The following is a 24,839-nucleotide window of genomic DNA, read 5'->3' on the forward strand; positions in this document are numbered from 1 at the left end:
AGATAGAGATGAGAGTTAGGATTGGTTAAATGGAATCAATTACATACAGTAATGGCAAAGTTCTTGGTTCAGGCTTGCAGCAGCGATGGAATAAACTGCAGGTTCAAATCAAGTCTCTGGAATACATCCCCCGCTGGGATGGGTCCTCAGTCCTTTGTTCAAAGCTTCAGCTTGTAGCAAAGTTCCTCCAGAGGTATGAAGCAGGATTGAAGACAAGATGGAGATGAGGCATCAGCCTTATATAGTCTTTTCCAGGTGTAAGAACACCTCTTTGTTCTTACTGTGGAAAATTACAGCAAAATGGAGTCTGGAGTTACATGGGCCAGTCCCTGCATACTTTGCTGAGTTACAAGGTGTATCTGCCTTCTCTCAATGGGTCCATTGTATCGCTGATGGTCCTTAATGGGCCATCAAGCAGGCTAGGCAGAGCTAATCTCAGCTTGTCTGGGATGTCACCCAGAAGCATAGCATAAGTTTGCCATACAGACAGTATAGAGCCAATATTCATAACTTCGACTACAAAACTGATACACACATATAGACAGCATAATCATAACCAGTAAACCATAACCTTGTCCTAGACACCCCATTTGACCCCCTTTATACAAGATTTGGGTGCCACTACAGGACCTTGGTTGCAACAATGATCTATACGGTCCTGGTTTATGTCAATAACGTCACATAAGGAATCGCCAGCATGGATTTGTCAAGAACAAATCACGCCAAACAACCTAATTTCCTTCTTTGAGAGGGATACTGGCCAGGGGAAAGGGAGGAAGCATAGATGTGGTATATCTTGAATTTATTAAGGTTGTTGACACAGCCCCACGTGATGGTCTCATAAGCAAACGAGGGGAAATACGGTCTAGATGAAATTACTGTAAGGTGGGTGCACAACTGGTTGAAAGATTATACTCAGAATAGTTATTAATGGTTTGCTGTCAAACTGGGAGGGTGTATGTAGTAGGCCCCAAGGGGTCAGGCCTGGGTCTGGTACCATTCATTATTGTAATTAATGACTTGGATAATAGATTGGAGAGTGTGCTTATAAAATTTGCAGATGACACCAAGCTGGCAGGTGATGCAAGACCTTGGGAGAACAGGAGTAGAATTCAAAACAACCTTGACAAATTGGAGAATTGGTCTGAGTTCAACAAGATGAAATTCAGTAAAGATGAGTGCTAGGTACTACGCTTGGAGAGGAAAAACCACACGCACAACTACAAAATGGACAGGAGCTGGCGAGGCGGTCGCACTGCTGAAAAGGCTCTGGGGGTTATACTGGATCAGAAATTGAACAAGAGCCAAAAATGTGATGCAGCTGCAAACAAGGGCAATATAATTCTGGGGTGTATTACCAGGAGTGTTGTATGCAAGGCCAGGTCTACACTATATATCAAGGGTGTGAGAAATCCACACGCCTTAGCGACGCAGTTATATTGACTTAACCCCCGTTTAGACCTCACTGTGTCGATGGGAGGGCTTCTCCTGTCCACATAGCTACCGCCTCTTTCGGGGTGGATGAACTATGCCAGTGGCAGAAGCTATCCCATCAGCGTAGTAGCGTCTTCACTGAAGCACTACAGCGGTGCCGGTGCACCAGCGTAGCTGCGCTGCTGCACCGTTTTGTGTGTAGACCTGCCCTAAGACATGGGAGGTGCTTGCCTCACTCTGCTTGGCTCTGGTGAGGCCTCAGCTGGAGTCCTGTGGCCAATTCTGGGTGCTGCACTTTAGGAAAGATGGAGACAAATTGGAGAGAGTCCAGAGAAGAGCAACAGAAATGATAAAGGGTTCAGAAAACCTGACCTATGAGGAAAGGTTAAAAAAACTGGGCATGTTTTGTGTTGAGAAAAGAAGACACGGGGGGACCTGACAAGAGTCTTCAGCTAAGTTGGCTGGTATAAAGAGGACTGTGATCAATTGTTCTTCATGTCCACTGAAGGTAGGACAAGAAGCAATGGGCTTAGATTCATAGACTCATAGATTCCTAGGCCAGAAGGGACCACTGTGATCATCTAGTCTGACCTCCTGTGTAATGCAGGCCAGAGACCTGCCCCAAGGTAATCCCTAGAGCAGAGCTTTTAGAAAAACACCCAGTCTTGATTGAAAACTTGTTAGTGATGGAGAATCACCACATCCCTTGGTAAATTGTTCCAATGATTAATTACTCTCACTGTTAAAAAATGTAGGTCTTATGTGCCGTCTGAATTTATCTAGCTTCAACTTCCAGCCATTGGTTTGTGTTATACGTTTCTCTGCTAGAGTCCCCAATCCTGTCAGTATGGCCTACATTCTTTGTTCCTAGACAAATACATTTACATTTAGTCATATTAAAACGCATATTGTTAGCTTGCACCCAGCTTACCAAGTGATCAAGATCGCTCTGAATCAGTGCCCTGTCCTCTTTATTTACTGTTCCCCCAATGTTTGTGTCATTTGCAAACTTTGTCAGTGATGGGTTTGTTTCTTTTAGGTATTGATAACAATGTTAAATAGTGTAGAGCAGGGGTTCTCAAACTGGGGGTCGGGACCCCTCAGGAGGTCACGAGGTTATTACATGGAGGGTCACGAGCTGTCAGCCTCCACCCCAAACCCTGCTTTGCCTCCAGCATTTATAATGGTTTTAAATATATAAAAAAGTGTTTTAATTTATAAGTGGGTTTGCACTCAGAGGCTTGCTATGTGAAAGGGGTCACCAGTACAAAAGTTTGAGAACCGCAGGTGTAGAGCCAAGAACCGATCCCTGTGGGACCCCACTAGAAACACACCCACTCAGTAAAGATTTCCTGTTTATAGTTACGTTTTCTATACCCCTATCAATTAGCCAGTTTTTAATCCATGTAATGACATGTTAGTTTTAATCTGCAGCAAGGGAGATTTAGGTTAGATATTAGATAACTCTTTCTAACTCTAAGGGTAGTTAAACACTGGAACAGGTGTCCACGGGACATTATGGAATCCCCATCACTGAAGTTTTTGAGAACAGGCTGGACAAACACCTGTGAGGGATGGTCTAGGTTTACTGGTCCTGCCTGATGCAGGAGGCTGAACTTGTTGACATCTTGAGGTCCCTTTCAGACCCACACTTCTGTGATTCTATGTATGTGGGATCCCCACACTGCCCCCTCCACCTCCGGTGCTACCCCCAGTAAGTAGCTGATCAGAAAATGGGTAACTGTCCATTTCACAGGTTTTGCATATTGTCAAAATATATTGTGTGTCCATCCCCGTGGCTTCTGGGTACATGACACATAAAGCAACCAACAGTTCAGACCTAGCGCTGCTCCAGCCACCTCCACAAGAGATATCAGAAATGCAGAGACAAGGTGGATGAAATAATATCTTTTGTTGGAGCAACTTCTGTTGGTCAAACTTTCGAGCCATACAAAGCTCTTCAGGTCTGGGACAGGTACTCAGAGCATCACAGCAAAATGCAAGGTGGAACAGATTGTTTAGAATAAGTAGTTAGCTCATATTCTAAGGGACCATTCAAAGTGAAATGGACCATTAACATCTCTGCAAGTCATAGTGGGGTTAGTGGGTTACAGATTGTTGTAATAAGCCATAAATCCAGGGTCTCTGTTCAGTCTATGACTTTTAGTGTCTAACAGAGTTATGAATTTAAGCTCCCAGGCTGGTCTTTTGAAAGCATTGTGTAGGTTTCCTCTGAGAATGAGGACTGGCAGGTCAGATATGGAGAGATCGCTTTGTGAAAAGTGTTCACCCACAGGTGACAGGGTGTTTTTGTCTTTTATCATTTTCCTTTGTGAGTTCATTCCAGAGCGCAGTGATTGTCGGGTTTCACCCACATAGTTGTTATTGGGGCATTTAGTGCACTGGATGAGGTACACCACATGTTGTGATTGGCATCTGTAGGATCCATGGGTCTTAGAAGGTGTGTTGTGGGGGGTGTTGATCATTGTAGCAGTGGAGATATGGCTGCAGGTTTTGCATCTGTTGTTCTGGCAGGGCAGCCATTGTCCGTGTCTAAAAAGACGAGCCAAGCCCCACAGACCCGTGAGGAATGGATGTGCTCCTGCCATGGAGAACCTACCTCTACCCCCAGCAAGGGGCGAGGGTGGGGACAAAAGGAAGGGCTTCAACTGATCTATGCCATCAGGACAGGCTGCAGGAGACTGGCAGGCCCAGGCATTGTCAGTCCTGAGCCAGGCTGAGGAGTGGGATGTAGCATTGTCAATGTTGGAGATCTTGGGTGTTCAGGCATAAGCTATCTCCTGAATGGCGCTGAGGGACGGGGACAGGGCTCAAGAAGGCTGTTTAGACCCAGGCATTGCCTTGAATTCCTCCCCCAGCACTGGCGGCGTGGCCAGTCCCAAGGTTCAAAGATCACAGGTCAGGCCCCAAAAGCATGAGATTGGCTTTACAAATCTAGAGATTTGAAAGATAAGACCTGTTGGGTTCTTGTACTGGCCTTGGGGGTTTTCAGGCTTTTCTTCACAATCACAAGGGCTAGAAACTGAGTCTTTTTTAAAATGGATGCTGAGATTCCCCCCTAATGTCATGACTCCAGAAGCTGGGGCTTTCAGGAGAGCACCAGATGTGGTGAGACTCATGATATAATCACAAGGGCGGGCAACTCTGGACAGGTATAGCCACGGGAACTGCATCCCTGTCCTGTCAAGGGCCAGTGCTCTGCATGGCCTGGGCAGGCGTGGCCTGTGTTGTGGGACATAAGAACGGCCATACTGGGTCAGACCAAAGGTCCATCAAGCCCAGTATCCTGTCATCTGACAGTAGCCAATGGCAGGTGCCCCAAAGGGAATGAACAGACAGGTTATCGTCAAGTGATCCATGCCGTGTCACCCAATCCCAGTTTCTAGCAAACGGAGGCTAGGGACACCATTCCTGCCCATCCTGGCTAATAGCCATTGATGGACCTATCCTCCATGAATCTATCTACCTCCCTTTTGAATCCTGTTGTAGTACTGGCCTTCACAACACCCTCTGGCAAGGAGTTCCAGAGGTTGACAGTGCGTTGGGTGAAAAAATACTTTCTTGAGTTTGTTTTAAACCTGCTATCTATTAATTTCATTTGGTGACCCCTTGTTCTTGTATTATGAGAAGGAGTAAATAACACTTCCTTATTTACTTTCTCTATACCACCCATGATTTTATAGACCTCTATCATATCCCCCCTTAGTTGCCTCTTTTCCAAGCTGAAAAGTCCCAGTCTTATTAATCTCTCCTCATACAGAAGCCGTTCTATACCCCTAATAATTTTTGTTGCCCTTTTCGGAACCTTTTCCAATTCCAATATATCTTTTTTGAGATGGGGCAACCACATCTGCACACAGTATTCAAGATGTGGGCGTACCATGGATTTATATAGAGGCAATATGATATTTTCTGTCTTATTATCTATCCCTTTCTTGATGATTCCCAACATTCTGTTTGCTTTTTTGACTGCCGCTACACATTGAGTGGATGATTTCAGAGAACTATCCACAATGACTCCAAGATCTCTTTTTTGAGAGGTAACAGCTAAATTAGATCCCATCATTTTATATATATAGTTGGGATTATGTTTTCCAATGTGCATTATTTTGCATTTATCAACATTAAATGTCATCTGCCATTTTGTTACCCAGTCACCCAGTTTTGTGAGATCCTTTTGTAGCTCTCAGCAGTTTGCCTGGGACTTAACTATCTTGAGTAGTTTTGTATCATCTACAAATTTTGCCACCTCACTGTTTACCCCTTTTTCCAGATTGTTTATGAATATGTTAAATAGGACTGGTCCAGTACAAATCCCTGGGGGACACCACTATTTATCTTTCTCCATTCTGAAACTGTCCATTTATTCCTACCCTTTGTTTCCTATCTTTTAACCAGTTGCCAATCCATGGGAGGACCTTCCCTCTTATCCCATGACTGCTTATTTTGCTTAAGAGCCTTTGGTGAGGGACCTTGTCAAAGCTTTCTGAAAATCTAAATACACTATGTCCACTGGATCTCCTTTGTCCGCATGCTTGTTGACCCCCTCAAAGAATTCTAGTTGATTGGTGAGGGATGATTTCCCTTTACAAAAACCATGTTGACTATTTCCCAACAAATTACGTTCATCTATGTGTCTGACAATTTTGTTCTTTACAATAGTTTCAACCAATTTGCCCCCTACTGAAGTGAGGCTTACTGGCCTGTAGTTGCCAGGGTCACCTCTGGAGCCCTTTTAAAAAATTGGCATCACATTAGCTATCCTCTAGTCATTTGGTACAGAAACTGATTTAAATGATAGGTTACAGATGACAGTTAGTAGTCGTGAAATTTCACATTTGAGTTCCTTCAAAACTCTTGGGTGAATACCATCAGGTCCTGGAGACTTATTACTGTTTAGTTTATCAATTTGTTCCAAAACTTCCTCTAATGACACCTCAATTTGGGACAGTTCCTCAGATCTGTCACCCAAAAAGAATGGCTCAGGTGTGGGAATCTCCCTCACATCCTCAACAGTGAAGACTGATGCAAAGAATTAATTTAGTTTCTCTGCAATGGCCTTATCGTCTTTGAGTGCTCCTTTAGCATCTCGATTGTCCAGTGGCCTCACTGGTTGTTTAGCTTCTGATGCTTCTGATATATTTAAAAAAAATTTTGCAATTACTTTTGGAGTCTTTGGCTAGCTGTTCTTCAAATTCCGCTGTTCCCAAGTTGCTTTGGACTCAGAGGCCCGTGTGCTCTCAGCTCCCCCATGGTTTCCAGGAAGAACCCCTGGTGTGCCAGCCCTTCTCGTGGTCACCACCTCTTTGCCAGGGTTGAGCTGCGGACTCCTCCGCCCCTGGGACCGCTCGCTGCAATCCCCAGGGGAATCCTGTTACAGCAAAAGTCCTTCTCTCTCCTAGGGTCGAGCGGCAAGCTCCTCCGCCCCGAGACTGCTCGCTGCAGTCCTCAGGGGGACCCCATTACCCAACAATCCTTCTCGCTGGTCACACTCCCAGAGGTTAATCACCCCCTGAAATTGTCCCTCTCTGAGCCTGCAGCATGCCTGGTCCTTGTTATCCCCCCTCTGTTTTACTGCTCCCCAGTCACTTACTGCAAGAAACACCATTCACGGGGTGTAGTACATTCCACCGCTGCCACCAGTTGTCACAGAGTCCCCGGGCGATGCTCTGGAACTGCTCCCCACAAAGCCAGTCAGGACTTTGGGGAGCCTCCTCTCCCATGGAGCAGTCTGTCTTCAGGGCAAGAAGCTCACATGGCTTCACCTCCTGGGTCTGCCCTTGGAGCATTCAGCATATGCCCCTCCGTGTGCTTCCCACAGCGAGTCCGCCCAGGCGGGGTCCTGGGGAAGCCAAAGGGTTCTGCACCCCCCACTTCGCAGTCAGACGTGACTCTCAGCCAGCCAGTAAAACAGAGGTTTATTAGATAACAGGAACACGGTCTAAAACAGAGCTTGTCGGTCCAGCGAATGGGCTCCTCCACCGGGTCCATTCTGGGGCCCAGCGAGCCCGACACCCCCGTCTGCCCTCACTCCTAGTCAGGGCTGGCTTTAGGCCGATTCAGCCGATTTGGCTGAATTGGGCCCCGCGCCAAGAGGGCCCCGCGCTGCAGCTCTCCACCCCGCCCCCAGCTCACTTCCCCCTCCTCCCCTCCCCTGAACGCTCGGCCCCCTCCCCTGCTTCCCGCGAATCAGAGATTCGCGGGAAGTCTGAAAAGAAGCAGGGGCGGGCCAGCAGCACAAGGTAAGCTGGGATGGTGGGGGCGCGAGAAGGGCTCCGGGGAGGCGCCGCCCGTTCCCGCCGAGCACGCAGGCCCCAGCGGCTCTGGCCCGGCTTTGGTCCGGCCCCCGCGGCCCCGGCCCCGGCCCGGTCCCCGCGGCGCGGCTCCGGCCCGGCCCTGGCCCCGGCCCCGCGGCGCAGCTCCGGCCCGGCCCCTGCGGCGCAGCTCCGGCCCGGCCCCGGCCCGGCCCCTGCGGCGCGGCTCCGGCCCGGCCCCGGCCTGGTCCCCGTGGCGCGGCTCCGGCCCGGCCCCGGCCCGGTCCCCGCGGTGCGGCTCCGGCCCGGCCCTGGCCCCAGCCCCGGCCCAGTCCCCGCAGCGCGGCTCCGGCCCGGCCCCGGCCCGGTCCCCGCGGCGCGGCTCCGGCCCGGCTCCCGCGGCGCGGCTCCGGGTCGGACCCAAGCCCGGCAACCCCGGCCGGAGCGCGGCTCGATTCCTGGGGGCGGGGCTTGCTGCAAGCCCCGCCCCCAGGAATCGGGCCCCGCTCTTGCTAAAGCCGGCCCTGCTCCTAGTCCCCAGCCAGCTCCAAACTGAAACCCCCTCCAGCCCCTCCTTCTCTCCTGAGTTCCTTTCCCAGGCCAGGAGGTCACCTGATCTCTTTGTTCACCCACACCTTTAGCATCCCCTTGCAGGGGGGGAAGGGCCTGGCCATTAGTTGCTAGGCGACAGAGGGTCGGCCAGTATTCAGAGGAAACATTAAGAACAGTCCCACTTCATCACACCCCACCACAGGTATGTTAAATTTAATAATATTATGGTCACTATTACCAAGAGGTCCAGCTATATTCACCTCTTGGACCTGATCCCATGCTCCACTTAAATCAAGGTAAATCAAGAATTGCCTCTCCTCTTGTGGGTTCCAGGACTCGCTGTTCCTCTCCTCTTGTGGGTTCCAGGACTCGCTGCTCCTCTCCTCTTGTGGGTTCCAGGACTCGCTGTTCCTCTCCTCTTGTGGGTTCCAGGACTCGCTGCTCCTCTCCTCTTGTGGGTTCCAGGACTCGCTGTTCCTCTCCTCTTGGGGGGCAGGGATAGCTCAGTGGTTTGAGCATTGGCCTGCTAAACCCAGCGTTGTGAGTTCAATCCTTGAGGGGGCCACTTGGGGATCTGGGGCAAAATCAGTACTTGGTCCTGCTAGTGAAGGCAGGGGGCTGGACTCAATGACCTTTCAAGGTCCCTTCCAGTTCTAGGAGATAGGATATCTCCTTTTTTTTTTTTTTTTTTTTTTTTTTGTGGGTTCCAGGACTCGCTGCTCCTCTCCTCTTGTGGGTTCCAGGACTCGCTGTTCCTCTCCTCTTGTGGGTTCCAGGACTCGCTGCTCCTCTCCTCTTGTGGGTTCCAGGACTCGCTGCTGCAAGAAGCAGTCATTTAAGGTGTCAAGAAACTTTATCTCTGCATCCCGTCCTGAGGTGACATGTACCCAGTCAATATGGGGATAGTTGAAATCCCCCATTATTATTGAGTTTTTTATTTTAAAGTCTCTCTAATCTCCCTGAACATTTCACAGTCACTATCACTGTCCCAGAGTCCTGTATCGCCTGGGCTGTGTTGTGGGACCCAGTGTTGTGTATGGCCTGGGCTTAGCTTTGCCAACCCTCCAGGATTGTCTTGGAGTTTCCAGGAATTAAAGATTAATCTTTAATTAAAATAATGTCATGTGATGATACCTCCAGGAATTCATCCAACCAAAGTTGGCAACCCTATCTGGACTGTGTTGTGGGACCCAGAGTTGTGCGTGTCTGGGGCAGGTCTGGGCTGTGTTGAGGGACCCAGAGTTGTGCAGGGCTGGGCTGTGTTGAGGGACCCAGAGTTGTGCATGGCTGGGGTAGATCTGGGCTGTGTTGTGGGACCCAGAGTTGTGTATGGCTGGGGTAGGTCTGGGCTGTGTTGTGGGACCCAGAGTTGTGTATGGCTGGGGTAGGTCTGGGCTGTGATGAGGGACCCAGAGTTGTGCATGGCTGGGGTAGATCTGGGCTGTGTTGTGGGACCCAGAGTTGTGTATGGCTGGGGTAGGTCTGGGCTGTGATGAGGGACCCAGAGTTGTGCGTGGCTGGGGCAGGTCTGGGCTGTGTTGAGGGACCCAGAGTTGTGCAGGGCTGGGCTGTGTTGTGGGACCCAGAGTTGTGTATGGCTGGGGTAGGTCTGGGCTGTGTTGAGGGACCCAGAGTTGTGTATGGCTGGGGTAGGTCTGGGCTGTGATGAGGGACCCAGAGTTGTGCGTGGCTGGGGCAGGTATGGGCTGTGTTGAGGGACCCAGAGTTGTGCGTGGCTGGGGTATGTCTGGGCTGTGTTGTGGGACCCAGAGTTCTGTAGGGCTGGGCTGTGTTGAGGGACCCAGAGTTGTGCATGGCTGGGGTAGGTCTGGGCTGTGTTGAGGGACCCAGAGTTGTGCGTGGCCGGGGCAGGTCTGGGCTGTGTTGAGGGACCCAGAGTTGTGCGTGGCCGGGGCAGGTCTGGGCTGTGTTGAGGGACCCAGAGTTGTGCGTGGCTGGGGCAGGTCTGGGCTGTGTTGAGGGACCCAGAGTTGTGCGTGGCCGGGGCAGGTGACAGGTCTGGGCTGTGTTATGGGAGTCACATGGAACATTCCGGCTGGGGATTAGTGTTGAAATCCAAGCTTTGCTTTAGGACAGAATAATAAAATCAAGCTCTTGGCATGTCAGGATAATTAAACCAGTTCCTGCTCTGCGCTCTTTGGTGGTGTTTCCGGGAGGGCTGGCAGGATGTGGGGCATTTGTTTGTCAATGTACTTTTCTCCCTGGACTCTTTCAGGTGGAATGATTGGGAAGATCTCCCTTAAGGGGGAATGGCTCCCATGATTCCCCACAGATCTGTAGGCAAGGTCTTGTACGCTGGTGTCCAGAGCTCAGATACAATGGATCTGTCAGTCCCCTTCCTGCTGGTGCCCAGAGCTGTGCTCCTTCCCTGTGACTGCTCAGGGCCCGGCCGGGGGTTCCTGTGGCGAAGTCAATGCCAGTGTCAGCTGAGAGCCTGCAGCCTGGACTCTGTTTATTCACAGAAAAGGCCCAGCATGGGTGGAGGCAGCAGTAGCTTCCCCTCCCCCCACACCAGCTGGCGATGTCCCTCAAACCCTGCACTCACCCCCCATGTGCAATGGCTTAGTGAGTCTTGGGCCACTCTGCTGAGATGCCAACAATGGTGCTTCCCTGCCCACTGGCAAGTGGGCTGAGAGGGCCTGACTCATCTCCCTGGGTTGGGAGCTCCTCCGGGCAGAGACTGTGGGCTGGGTTCTCCAGTCTGCTATGGCCCCGCAGTGCCACTTACATGGCTCATAGTGGCCCTAAGGCCACTGGAGAATTCAGGGGGTTCTGTTAGGCAGGGGACTCCGTGCTGGGGTAAAGCTGGTGGCAGAGGCCCTGACACTTCCTGTGCCAGCTGCCCCCTTGCCCTTGGCATAAACAGGAGGAGGGGGCATATTGGGAGGGAAGGGGCAGCGCTACCCCAGAGACCTGATGCCTGTGGTGCAGTGCTGCTCTGTGCCATGGCCCGGCAGCCCTGAATCGTGAGCTGCAGCCAGCATGGATGGTGCGGAGCCTGGAGCCCTGTGCCATGCTCAGCATCTCAGCGAGCTCGCTGCCAGAGCTGGGTAAACCGCAGCAATGGGCCACTGAGCAACCAGAAGCTGGGGAGCTCGCCCGCCGCTCCCCCTGCAGGATTGCCATTCTGGTTACTGTCCCCTGTTGTATCCCAGCTGAGCCCATGTGTGGGTGTGAGTGAGTGTGCATGTGTATTTGTGTGGGGGGGTACATACATTGTGTCCACACGTGTGTTTGCGCGCACGTGTGAGTGTGTGTGATAGCGTGTGTGTGCACAGGTGCCTAAGAAGAGGCGACGTTTTGATTAGATTCCCAAATCTCTCTCTCCTGCCGATGTGATTCCTTTCATGCCAGTTCTTCCCAGGGCAAGATATTCGCAGCCAAGTTCCAGAGCCTTGAAGAGAGCAGGCTGGAGCCGGAGCTGCCTGTGTCCTGACTAGTACCACCCAGTCAGAGCATGAGGGCCTGGGCCGAGTCCAGGACGACGCCCCATGCCGAGAGCGGGGCACTGGATTATCACTTGCAGACAAACCCAAACCTCCCCAGGGACTGGAGCGCCGCCTTCTGGGGCTGCGTTCTTCAGCTACCCGACTGCTTGTTTGCTAAGGGAATGGCCTGGAGCCACTTCTCTCAGGAACTCGGTGTTGGGGGGCCAGGGTCCTGGGCGTTCGATACAGGTGCCCTTGTGGATGGAGGTAGGGTGACCAGATGTCCCGATTTTATAGGGACAATCCTGATATTTGGGGCTTTTTCTTATATAGGCGCCTGTTACCCCCCACAATCTGTCACGATTTTTCATACTTGCTGTCTGGTCACCCTAGGTGGAGGTGATGCCCCTGCAGGCTGCCAGGGGATTGCAAGGACTCTGGACTGAAGTTACACTTGTGTACACACAATTGTGTGCACCCCAGCCCACCCCCCATTGCAGGGGGAAACAGGCGGTGGATATAAAACCCCACACCTGGACAGGAAACAGGCCGAGGGAATGGGCAGCGCTGTGGAGGGCTGACTCTTGCTGTCTGTCACATCTAGTTTGACTGTGAGGTTTCAGGGCGGTGCTGGGGCATTTGGCATGCAGGGTTGGTGGGGGGTTGTCTCTCTGGGGAGAGGATAACAGCCATTCGTGTCTCTTTGCAGTGTGTGGTGTCCCTGTGCAGAGCTGCATTGACTACTGTCGCCACACAACGGCCCAGAGCAACTGCTCCCTCTGCCTGCCTCTCTGCTCTGGTGAGTCCCCATCGCCCATGGCCTAGCTGGGTGCTTTGTGCCCCTGGCTGGTGCAGATGCTGAATAGCACAGCTTCTCCTAGCACAGAGGGCAGGGCTGTGCCTCCAGCCCTGGCATGGCAGGGGGAAGCCTCCCAGCTCAGTCTTCTCCTGGCTTCGTTGGGTTTTGAGATGCTAGAGTCACCCTGGACTCTCCTGTCTCCCCCACCTGGAGAGCTCACAGCATTCCCGCGTTGCCTTTGGCTGACCTGACAACTGGTGCAAAAAGCCCTGATGCAAATCCCCCCCGTGGAGACACAGCCCCAGAAAGCAGCCAGGGAAGGGGCAGCCAGCCTGCAGGGTCCCAGGGGGTAGAAGGTTGCGGCCTGTGGGTCTATGAGACCTTAGCAAGCAAGGGGTGCCTGGCACGTCCCCTCCTGCGCTGTCTGGGGGTGACACTACCTATGGCCACATCTGGACGAGGGAAGGAGCAGATCATTAGAAGCGTGTTAGCAAGCATGATTTAGTGGAGTCTAAATACTAGTGTAGACGGGGCGCAGCATCTTTCAAACCTAGCTAGCTAGTCACAGTAGCCCGGGATGGGCCCTCTTCTATGGCTCAGGGGCTGGCAGATTTGCTAAATGCTCCACCTCCCCAAGCAGGATGGGAGGCAGGGAGACCTGCTCCAGCTGTGTGGCCTCTTTGCTTAAAGTCCGTTGGCCCATGGCAGCCCGTCTGTCAAAGTGAGGAGGCTTCAGGGTTTCTTCCAAATGTGGCTCCACCCAGCCTGGGAGCAGCAGGTCCTGGCCACAGGGACCCGTGGTTATTCAGTGTCACGGTGCGCCAGAGTCTGTCGCCCATGCCCCTTAGGAATGGGCAAATGGGTAACGGCCCAGGAGCAACCCCTTGCTGTCTGGAGGGGCGTCCCAGGAGGGGAGATCAGAGTAGTAGCCAATGCAGATTGTTGTCTCCAGTGCTTCAGGGACTTCCACCCAATCCTGAGCCTCCTGACTCCAGGGTCTGGATTCTGGGTCTCCGGCACTTCCTGTGAGCATACAGGGGCCGCGCAGCCACCAGCTCTCCCCAGGCATCGGCCATGCTAGCTAGCACAAGTCGGCCACGATGGCTGTGGGAGCTAGGGCTACTGGTGGCAGGAAGAACCCTGAGTTTGCTCTTAGCCCGGGATCTGGACAGTAGAGCAGGCCCCAGCATAGCTACACCCAAGTCTTCTCCAGGGACAGGGACTCCTCTGGGCCTGTTGTGCTGGACGTGGCAGCAGCAGCCAGTGGCAGGAATAGGCTGTACTCAGTCCCCGGCTAGGATCTGTTCGCCAGGTTCTGGGCCGCACAGGATGGCTTTGGAACTCCCAGGGCAGCTGCCTGGTGTCACAGGCTCCTTTGAATTTCCAGTTGTTGGAGGCTGTTGTCTGGAGCAGCATCTCCTGCTCTCCTGGACCCTGGAAGAGGCATCTGGAGCCCAGCTGCCCCTCTGCTGGGCCTGCTCTGCTCTGCAGGGAGGTTTGGAGCACTTCCAATCTGGGAGCAGCTCCTATCATCCCAGGTAGCATCTGCTCTTTCCTTTCCTTCCAGACTCCAGCCTGGGCCTCCTGGACCCCGAGGAGCTGGCTGTGGTATCCATGGTGCAGTTCAAAGTGTCGCAGTCCCTGAACCTCACCTCGGAGGATGAGCGTGATCAAACAAATGCATCTAAAATCATCTACCACAGCGAATTCCCCTGAGCAATCAGTGCCTCAGGGAATGCTGGGAAAGGGCGGCCCAGTGCTCGTCTTTCAAAGGTTCCCCCGGTTCTTTCCTTTCCCATTCGGTTTTGTGCTGCCGTTCTGTTGTAAACGTGCTGGGGGAAGGGGGTCAATGTAATGTTCCCAACCATCCCATTGCTGTGGTCTGTGAGTGGGGCGGGGCCAGCAACTCGCAGCCAACTGAGAATTCAGCTGCGTGAACTAGGAGCCCACTCCCAGCTGAGCAGATCTGGGCCCTGGGGAGCAGCCTCTTAGCAGGACTCAGCATCATCCCTGACTCACTAGTGAGAGCATTAAAGGGACAGACTAGGAGCACTCCAGGGAGACAGTTTCCATGCACCAGCCTGGCAGAGGCCCGTCGTCTACTCAGGTGCACCAGCTGCAGGCGCAGTGGTCCCAGCCCAGCCTTCTGTCAGCTCCAGTGAGACTAGGGCCCAGGAGCCAGGGTGTGGGGAAGAGCAGGGTGGGAGGCACCTCAGCCCTTGAGGTGAGGGACAGGAGATGCTGCACCAAGGGGCTAATCAAACTTTTCAGCCAGATTCAAAAGAATTTCAGACCAAGAAAGTGCCGGTTTCAGGACACAGCCCCAGCCCTTGGCTGGCACACGTACACTGCTGAGCACCAAGCTCCTCCCCTCCCGTCCCGGATCTCTCCAGGTGGGGCTCAGAGCCCTGCCCTGAGGCTGAGCAGCGGCCCTGCTGGAGCCTGGAGAGCTGGGGGGCTCCCAGAAGGAGGGGAAGGCAGAAGGGCCGGAGTGCATAAAAGGAGTTAGGCATCTAAGTCTGGGTTTGGCACCACTGCGATGCACAAAACTCCTGCTGAAACTCTGCAGGCACCTAACCCCCCTCGGCACCTGTGTCTGTGCAGGTCTCGCGCCCTTGCTCTGATGTGTCTCCTCTGCAAACAGGGAGCAGCTGGTGCCTATCTCCCACTGGAGCGAGGCCCAAACCAGGGATGAGGAGCGCTCGGCTGGGGGCCCCATCTGGCAGGCAGGAGGACTGGCCTTACAGCTTTGAGCCCTGGGGTGTGGGAGAACCCCTCTGCCTAACGGGGAGAGGGGAAATTGATCAGGGGCCTGCCACCTCTCTGGGGAGTGCGCTAGCCACTGGGCTCTGGCCTAGTGCAGTGTGGGGCTCCCTCAGTCTCTCCTGGTGAAGCGGTTGCACTGTGGACAATTAATGAACCAGTCAGTGGAGCAGGGGGACTGGATCCTGGCTCTCCCGTGAGCTGGGTGCGTGCTCTGACCATTAGGCTACAGAGCCATTCTCAGGCTCGTGGCCTCTCTTTCTGGCCCAAGCGACGGAGAGAGTGAGAGTGCGAGCGAGGGCACAAGCCGGGGGGTGGTTGTGCAGCCTGCTGATTAGAGCACTCACCCAGGAGGTGGGGGATCCAGTGCCCCAGCTCCAGGCTCCTGGATCAGAGCTGCCAAGGGGAGAAGGGGGAGGGTCCAGGAGTGGGCGGCGGGACCGGGCCCAGTGGCCGAGGAGAGCAGCGAGAGCTGGGGTGGGCAGTGCAGCCCGAGCCCTGTAAGAGGTCTGAGCATGGGCTGGGTGCAGGGGATCTGGCCAGCCCCCCAAGGGTGTGGCCTTAAGGTTATTGTGTATGGCACTGCTGCACTACCTGGCCTGGAGCAGTCTCCTGTGGGGTGGGGGAGGGGGACCCTGGCTCTGCATCTTGGCAGCAGCGTCTGCTCTGTGAAAATATTTGCTAAGAAAGTGCAGCTCCGCCCTGAAGAAACCGCACAGGGGAGAGCCGCTGGCCTTTGAGCAGCCAGGTTAATGTTTGCAGAGCGCAGGTGAGGCTGCACTCTGCAGGGGGGTGAAAGTGCCAGAAGATCTGCAGGGTGTCCGAGACCTGTGCAAGGCACTGCGGGCCCCCGGCCTGGCGCCCGCACTGCCGGCTGCCCCAGCCCCGCAGAGCCAACCTGTGCGGGCTGCTGAGCCGGACCAGGAAGGCTGGGTGTGTCCAGGCACGGCAGGCGCCCGGAGAACTGGAGGACTTGGGGGAACGGGAGCTGAGTGGTTCTCTTGGCAGCTAAGCATGGCTGGCTGGAGGGGCCCGGCCACTCTCCTGGCCTTTCTCCTCCTGTGCCCGCTCCCCTCCCCCTGCTGCCCTGCCGTCTGCAGATGCTCCTCTGGGGAAGTGGACTGCAGTTATCGAGCCTTGCGCATTGTGCCCGAAAACCTGCCCACCAACGCCAGTGCCCTGTGGCTGGGCTACAACCACATCGCCGTCCTCACGGCTCGCTCCTTCCGCTCGCAGCAGGCGCTGCAGAACCTCAGCCTGCGCAGCAACGTCCTGGTGAGCATCCACAGCCAGGCCTTGGCAGGGCTGGGGGCGCTGCGGGAGCTGGACCTGAGCAACAACTACCTCACCGTGCTCCCGGCCGAGACTGTCCTGCCTCTCCCAGGCTTAGTGACTCTCAACGTGGGGGCCAACAAGCTTGGCCAGCTGCCCCCAGAGGTGCTGGAAGCACTGCCCTGCTTGCAGGAGCTCTTTCTGCACAGCAACGCCCTGAGGTCGCTGCATGCCGGCGTCTTTCCGAACCTGCCGGCCTTGCGCTCCCTGACGCTGCAGGGCAACCCGTGGGCGTGCACCTGTGAAATCCAGCCCCTCTTCCTCTGGCTCATGGGCAACGGGGACAAAATCCAAGGTAAGAATGGAGGGGCAACGCAGCAGCACGGGGGGCAGAGTCGAGCCTAGAGCCGGGCAGGAATTTTTCAGTGAAACCTTTTCTTCCTTGGACAATCCGGCTCCCTTTTCACTGACCCCTCTTGATTCTGACAGACCGTTCTCAGAGGCCGGGCCCAGCCCCACCACTCCTGTATCTTGGGGGAGGGCCCTGGCCACTGGGCCACACAATGGTCTCTCAATCTCTCCTGTTTGAAGTTGTTCCACTTTGTAGAAATAATGCAGTGGCCATTGGGCCAGAGAGAGTGTGTGCTATGAACTCGTAGCCTGCTGGGGGAGCCAGGCTGACGGCCTGGCCCCGAGTCAGGCACAGCCCAACCATGGGCCTATTTCAGGGTCTCTGGTTGTACGAGGTCTTATTTCCCTTCTGCCGCAGAGTTCTCGTTTTCCAGCCAGCCCCACTCGACTCCCTCGCTCCCAGGGCTGGCCAGGCTGGGGGAAGGGAGCCTCGAGTGACTCTCGTGCACTGATGGCAGCAGATTTATTCCATCCTCTCAGCCAGAGGCAGGGTCTGTAGACCTGAGGCTCCCTAGGGGCCCCTCTCCTTGAAGCAGGCGGGTTTGGGTTCCACAGGGCATGTGGCTGCAGGTTCCACCACGATGCTGGTCACACACGAATTCCTCAGGTGACAGCCCCGCTCTGAACGAAGCCTCCGGCCTGGGATTGGGCAGCCCCTGGGCAGTGATAACTCACTAGGAGCAGGCCTGGGCCAGCAGGACACAGTGAGCAGGGAGTGAGGGCCAGGGCCTGACCCCCGCTGCGGCCCAGCCTGCTCACTGATGTCGCGGGCGAAGCCTGGGCAAGGCCGCGAGGAGTCAGCCCGTGTGCCGCAGAGCCTGGGTAAAAGGGGAGTCAAGGACAGTGGGGCTGAGGGAAGGGAGCTCCACATGGGCAGAGCCCTCTGGCCCCTGGTTTTGGACAGGCCCTCCTGCCATGGGCGCCGAGGGGCGTCCCAGGACCAGCCCCAGCTAAGGACAGGGAGTTTGGGAATGGTGAGGGGCCAGCCCCTTGCTGGGAGCAGTGTTGGTGCCAGGGAGGCTGCAGCTGTGGGGCGCCACCAGAGCTGCCCTGTGCTCCAGCCCTTCCTTCCCTGGGCCCTGCGCTCCGCTCTGGACGTCTCCCAGCCACAGGGCCTGCACAGTCCCTGTGTGCTCAGGATCGCAAGGGCCAGATGCAGCACTTGGCTGGGGTTCTCCATCCAGGCAGCAGGGTGCCCCACTTTAGCTCTCTGATGGCCTGGCTGGGGTAACGAGTGCCAGCTGGTGCCAGGCCTTTTGCCAGGCCTCTGTGCATTGAACCCCTTCAGGGAGTTTCAGGTTGGCCCCTCTCTGTCCCCCAGTCCACTAAGAAAAGGAGAGGCCAGTGCGGCCTGGGCTGGGAGGGCTGTTTATGGAGTTGCCCTGGGCCCCATGGTGTGCACCAGATAGTGCCCCATGGCTCCTGCCAGCTCCACTGGCCTGTGTGGGTATCATACCCCCAGCCCTCAGAGAGCGTCTGCCCCAGGTCCCGCCCCACTTCCTCAGCCTACGAGCCAGTTCAGCCTCCCCCCCATCAGCCACCCGACTTACTTCCTGGTGTGTATCACCATGGGCACCGACTCGCTCCCGGTGCCGCCGTGTTGAGGTGGGAGCCCTGGGCCTGCGCACTGGCTGGGCGGGATGTTTCCATGACACTCAGTTGGGCTGACAGAAATAACCCCAGCTCTGCGCAGCACATTTCACCTGGCACCCGTTGCACTACGAGAAGACCGAGGCGCGGGGGGTGCGGGAATTGTTCCTGGCCACTTAGTTAGGGTTACCATATTTTGTGCCTCCAAATGGAGGACACTCCAAGGGCCCCCGGCCCCGCCCCCAGCCCCGTCCACGCCCCAACTCCGCCCCCTCCCCAAAGTCTCCGCCCCCTTCCCTGCTTCCCGCGAACATTTGATTCGCGGGAAGCCTGAAGCAGGTAATGGGGGTTGTGGGGGGAGGAGGTGCGGCCCAGGCTGGCCCCCCCGACGGCTCCAGCCTGGGTCGGCTCGGGCCCTGGGGTGCCGGCCCCGGCCGACCACCCCTGGCCCGCCCAGCACTGCCGGCCCCCGGCGGACCGGCGACCCCGGCCCCGCGACCCCGCCCCCCCGACCCCGGCCCGGCTCCCGGCCCCGCGGGCCCGGCCCCGCCCGGCTCCTGGCCCGGCCCGGCTCCCGGCCCGGCTCGGCTCCCGGACCCCGGCCCGGCACTGCGCCCCCGGCTCCCCGCCCGGCCCTGCGCCCAGCCCGGCCCGGCACTGCGACCCCGGCCCGGCACTGCGCCCCTGGACCCCGGCCCGGCTCCCGGCCCGGCACCATGCCCCCGGCCCGGCCCCGGCCAAAGAGGCCCCGGCCGAGCCCTCCCTCCCTCCCGATTTTCCCGGACATGCCCGGCTTTTGGGGATTTCCCCCCGGATGGGGATTTGAGCCCCCAAAAGCCGGACATGTCCGGGAAAATCCGGACGTATGGTAACCCTAACTTAGTAGGCTGCGCTCCTCCTGAGGGCTGCCATCCTGTCCCACCCCAGGGCTGCTGTCATGGCCCACAGCCTGCCCCATCGTCCCAATGCTGGATTGTCCTGCGTGACCTCGCCCAGCACCAGCACACCCAGCCGGCCTGCAGGTCTTCCCCGCGGCTGCTGGCCTGCTCTGAGCACCGGCCCACCCTGCCCAGCCACTCTCCCTGACGCTGCCCTTCCCTTCCAGTGCTGGCAGCAGCCTGTAGCCCTCCTCCGGCCCAGGCAGGAGCTCAAGCCACCTCCCATGTGCTGCTGCCAGGTTGGGAACCATGACCCAGCCTGACCTTTGTGTCTGTCTTTCTCTGGCAGAGGAGAATTTGATCCTGTGCAGATTCCCAGAGCACCTCAACCAGTATCCTCTCCTGGCCATTGGCAACGAGTCCTTCAGCCACTGCCAGGACAGCTTGCTGCACGCCCAGGACTACGCCTTCTTCCTGCTCATTGGCCCGGCCTCTTTCGTGGCTAGCATCCTCATCTGCCTCCTACTCGGCTCCCTGGCCGTGGCCTATAACCACCTCCTGAACGAACTTTGCTATTGGTGAGGAGCCCACCCGAGTGGGAGTGCTGTGGTTGCAGTAGCTCTGGGTGGGCCAGCAAGGGGACGAGGTACTGTCTGTGTCCCAGGGCTGGCAAGCATTGTCGTGGGTACTGGAAGATAATTGTGTTACCTTCCCCTGCTGCGGGGCCTTTCCTTCTCCCCCAGGGGACCATGAGCCCCACTCACGTTCCTTGGAGCTGCAGCAACGACCCAAGGGGGAAATCCCCAAAGTTTCAGCAAGACTTCCCTGAACATCCATCTGGACTGGCTGGCGAGCGCTGGCTCCACCCCTGAGCCCTCCAGCTCTTTCCAAGAGCCTGCCAGCGAGGTGCCAATTGTTCTGAGATGGAGTGAGAGCCAATAGGACTGGGCTGACACCCTCCCCATCATCTTCCACACCTGCCCCTGACCAGCAGCAGATGGGAACTGCTCCCACCTGGCCTGGTTCATGCCAGCACCTCAGAGGTGAAAGACCCCCCTCTGCTTCCTAATCTGCCTCAAAGGCACCGAGAGGGACAGCCCTCCATTACCAGGGCTTCAGCGTTAGCCGAAGGGTGTAAACCTTCTGGCCTGCCCAGCCCAGTACCCCAATATGAACGTGACAGCCGGGGCTGAGTGCAGTTCCTGCACCCATCCACAGGGCTAATACCGGGATGGCACGCTAGGAAACCTGGCGCCTGCTGCAGTAGGGTGAGCGGAGAATTGCCTTTAGGTTTGCAATGTTCTCAGCCTTTACAGTGCCTCCTTGCTGCACTGGTGGTTGGGTAGCTTCTTCAGTAGCAGTCACAGCGTGCTCAGGGGAACGGTCAGGGTGTGAATGCTGCTACTACCCTGGAGAAATAGGAGCCGTTTGCTCTGGTTCCTCCTGTGTTTAGACCAGAGCGTGGGCAAATCAAACCAGAGGCACGCACCTTTCCACCCAGGGATGTTCAGGATGAGAGGGTCAGAGCTGGAGCTGGGCAAATACTGAACAATGCTCTGGACCTACCTACGTGAATGTCAAGACTAGCTGGCTCTGGCTGTGTTCACCCCCTGTTTGCATTTGTGTCCCACTGATGTTCTAGCAAACATGTCCCCGGACAGGAGAGCTCACAGGAATGGTAAATTTTAGAGAATATTTGTGGCAAGTGAATTTTGAACTTGTAACCGTGAGTGTGTGCTCTGGAAACCTGAACTGGGACCAGGCTCAACAATGGGGAACAGAACTATTCCTTGTGCTCTCTGTGTTGAGAGCTCAGATTTCAGATCTGGCAATGAGCGCTCGCTGTGACCTACAGGCAGAGATTGGCCGTTGAGAAAGCTGCACTGCATTCTGGGAACTGCATTCTGGCTCCAGAGGGAACAGAGGAAGCATCACCAAATCTATTACCCCTGGCTCCAGCTCTTCCTGCCCGGCCAATGCTCCCAGAGCCAAAGCTAACCCCAGAGTCCAGGTTACCCACCCTACCAGTGGGGAATGACAGTAGACAGGTTGTTGGGCCTGAGAGCCACGCAGCAGCACAATGGAATCCAACACACGTGGAAAATATTTTCCTTTTCCATTACACACACACCCCCGTGCGCACCCCCCGGGCTATTCCCAGGAAAACACTGGGCGTTCAAGGGCAGCCTGTTCTCCCCTTCCCGCAGCACCATGTATGCAGTGCTGGGAACACATGCAGCGATCTGAGTGCTAAGGAGTAGTTCTGTGTTATCTGACAGCAAACCCTTCACATGTGCGCCCCATCCAGTGTCTCCCCTCACCCACCATCTCCTTATGGCCCTAGAACCTCCATCTCCCCCGGCCTCCTTCCCTGCTGGCCTGTCCTCGCTCACTGCTCCAGTGGGGTTGGGTTGCCTGCCCCCGGGTACAGGCTGGGGACCCAGCGCTACTGCACCCACTAAGCACAGCCTGGACTCAGCCACCCCATGTGCCCACAGGGAGTCGTCACTTTGGCCCCTCTCTGCATAGAGTCAGGTGGAGCTGGAATGTGCGTGAGCCCTGCCTGGCATCCTCCTGGTGCCACTCCTTCCCTCTGATCACCCATCCCATCAGTTACATAATCTATGGGGCTGAGACACACCCAGCCCTCCTCCTCTGGGTCCTGCACTGGGGGCCAGTCACTCCGAACAAACGGGGGCGGGGGTCTCTTTTCAGTACAGGGGTCTGATTCTAAGGATGCAGGGATCTGTGCTTAAATCCATCCTGACACACTGTGGCTTCCTCTCCAGCCAGGGGACAGGGTCGAGGTAGGGGGTGAGCCCTTTGCTGGGAATGCCTGGCGTTGTTCCTTTCTAGTTATGACATTTTCTGGGCATTGTTTTAAGGGGAAATATTGTCTCAGCCTCACGCTGTCTTATTGCTTTGTTATTATTGCTGCCATCTCAGTAACAGGAGAAGTTGGGAGGTTGTTTTACCTCTGTATTTGGCACTGGGGCACCTGCTGCTGGACTCCGGTGTCCCGTTCTGGTGCTCACGATTCAAGGACAGTGATAAATTGGAGAGGGGTCAGAGAAGAGCCACGAGAATGATTAATGGAGCAGAAAACCTGCCTCATAGTGGTGGACTCAAAGAGAATTCTAGTCTGCTTAACAAAGAGCAGGCTAAGGGGTGACTTGATCCCAGGCTGTGAGTATCTACATGGGGAACAAAGATTTAATACTGGGTGCTTCAGACTAGCAAAGAAAGGCCTAAGATGAGCTGGGGTAGAAGGTGCAGCCGGACAGATTCCAAATGGAAATAAGGGGAGGGGTAATGAACCATCGGGACAACTCACCAAGGCTCATGATGGATTCTCCATCACTGGCAATTTTAAAATCAAGATTGGATGTTTTTCTAAAACTCTATGCTGTCAGTCAAAAGGACCTATTCTGGGGCAGTTCTCTGGCCCAGAGGAGGTCAGACTAGATGATCACAATGGTCCCTGCCGGCTTGAGAATCTAAGAACCTGCACCCACCCATCTTAACCTGGGAATCCATATTGCATTGCAGCCTAGTCCTCACATGCTCCAGAATAATCTCTTTGTCAGACGCTTGTGATGCCTACTAGTCCAGCTCCGGAGCTGCATGAGCACAGGAGAGGGGCTACTGAGTGGCAGAGGGAGGCATTTTAACGGGTTAGCCAAAATAGTAATGACATCTTGGGCTGAGGGCATCAGCCCCTGCTTCCTAGAAGGTGCATGACCCTGGGGTTCTGCTGGTAACAGTCTGCATCTGCCCAGGAGCAGTGCCCTTGCACTCCCAGGAAGACCTCGCCACCCCCATCCATTGCCTTGTTGCTTCCAAGCCTGACCATTGTAATACGCTCTCCCTGACACTGACCAAACACTACCTGGAAGCTCTGGCTGCAGCCTGCATGCTACTGGAGCAGACTCCCCTTACCTACCCAATCCAGACTCCAATTCCACGGCCTGCTTCTCCTCCACAAAGCCCTGAATGGGTCGGGGTCTGGCTACCTCAGGGTGCTGACCGTGATGAGTCCTAGGCATTCCTGGAACGGATCAGGTACTGAGCTTCCTTAGTAAGGGTCAGAACCAGCTTCCACTGGAGATCGGGCTGAGTCTCGTGGCCACCAGAACATAAGAGAAGACTCCTCTTCCTATGGACTCCTCTGCAACCCGATTTTAGAAGGCAGGTGCGGAAAGGAGGGCAGTACCCGTGCGTAGCTGTAGCCGGTATAACGGGATCAGCAAAGAGCACCCAGACTCTACAGCAAAGGGTGTGTAAAATGCACTTCTAATAGTCAATAAAAAGAGACACCGCTGTATAACCCAGTGCAATTGTGACATCAGTCACGCAGTGAGTGCCGTTCACCAGAACAGCGCAGGGCTCATCAGACAGCCCCACAGCAAGGACTCCATTGCGCCGAGAGCAGAGTTTTCCAACTCCGTTTATTTTAGACACAGCGAAAGAGCAGGGGCCAGGTTCTGCCCCCGGGGCCAGCTGTGCAGAACTTCACCCCAAGGGGCGGAGCTTCAGCTGGTGGCAATTAGCACAGCGCCACTGAAGTCAGGGGAGTCCTGGAGCCAGGGCACGACATTGATTTACACCAGCTGACGATCTGCCCCGCTGGGCTGAAAATCCGTCAGACTCTGCAAACCGGCTGCAATGGTGAGATCCGCCCCCCAGTGCCTATACCTAGGGACCAAGCCCCCAGCCTACCGGGCACCTGCGTGCTGTGATGGGCACGGAGGATCTTTTTGTGACTGCTGTTTAGGGTAGTCCTGTTCAAGAGATCTCACCTGAGCTGCGAGCAGCAGCCTTGGCGCTCAAAGAGCTGCTTGTCTAGCTAGCAATCATGCTCATTTTCAGGCATGTAACAGGATGCCTATTATGCTAATGAACAAAAAGTCAGCATGACCCGGTTTTTAGCATGCTATTCACTTGGCTGCCCGTCAACGAAGAACTGGCTGGAGCTGCAGCTGACTAGCGGGACTCCCAGAAGCCTGGAAGGGACCAGGCTTGGGATGCAGCTGTATTTAGCTGCTCTCAGAATGTGTCTAGCTCAGCCAGTTTTCAGGCCACGCACTCCAGCAGCGCGTCTGTTGGCGTGACTATTGCGCACGTCTTCGCACGCTGTCTGGAGCGATGGCCCAGGCACAGATCCGCTCCGTGAGCAATCTGGCTTGGGATCCCCGGCACGTGGGCCCCTGTTTACGCTCTCGCCGGGTCTCTCCTGTAGTTGGTGCCCAGTGCTGGCTCTGCCATTTGTTGCTCTGCTCCACCCCTGGCCTTTTGTTTTATTATCGGTAAGCTATTTGACAATAACGCCAGGGGAGGCTCAGAGTTGGTGGCAGCCGCTGGGTTTGCTGGGTGGGTCTCAATTTAAAATGGCTACAGAAAGAAGGGAGGCACGAGG

The 24,839-nt window shown here is 55.5% G+C and overlaps 2 protein-coding genes across 3 annotated transcripts in view; both read left to right on the forward strand.

The window, feature by feature from the left end:
• Positions 1-14,366, forward strand: part of LOC128825232 (C-type mannose receptor 2-like) — a 34,145-nt gene extending 19,779 nt beyond the window's left edge. For both annotated transcript variants that reach the window (XM_054007499.1, XM_054007500.1), the window contains 2 exons: positions 12,420-12,509; positions 14,077-14,366. In XM_054007499.1, the coding sequence (XP_053863474.1) occupies positions 12,420-12,509; positions 14,077-14,225 (239 nt within the window). In that variant the 3' untranslated portion in view covers positions 14,226-14,366. The remainder of the gene's footprint in view (positions 1-12,419; positions 12,510-14,076) is intronic.
• A 214-nt stretch (positions 14,367-14,580) lies between these two features.
• On the forward strand, positions 14,581-23,452 carry LRRC26 (leucine rich repeat containing 26). Its single transcript, XM_054007888.1, has 3 exons — positions 14,581-14,667; positions 16,035-16,899; positions 19,773-23,452. The coding sequence occupies exons 1-3, from the start codon at positions 14,581-14,583 to the stop codon at positions 20,003-20,005; spliced, it is 1,185 nt and encodes a 394-aa protein (XP_053863863.1). The 3' UTR covers positions 20,006-23,452.
• The last annotated feature ends 1,387 nt before the right edge of the window (positions 23,453-24,839 follow it).

This window comes from Malaclemys terrapin, chromosome 17, assembly GCF_027887155.1.
Source record: "Malaclemys terrapin pileata isolate rMalTer1 chromosome 17, rMalTer1.hap1, whole genome shotgun sequence".
NCBI lineage: Eukaryota > Metazoa > Chordata > Testudines > Emydidae > Malaclemys > Malaclemys terrapin.

What these genes read in the sequence shown, in the direction of transcription:
- LRRC26 (XM_054007888.1), top strand. Translation starts at nt 14,581, where the DNA reads ATGCACCAGCCTGGCAGAGGCCCGTCGTCTACTCAGGTGCACCAGCTG. An exon ending in CCAGCCTTCTGTCAGCTCCA is followed by an intron (nt 14,668 to 16,034) that starts GTGAGACTAGGG and finishes TAATGTTTGCAG; the next exon opens with AGCGCAGGTGAGGCTGCACT. An exon ending in CAACGGGGACAAAATCCAAG is followed by an intron (nt 16,900 to 19,772) that starts GTAAGAATGGAG and finishes TTTCTCTGGCAG; the next exon opens with AGGAGAATTTGATCCTGTGC.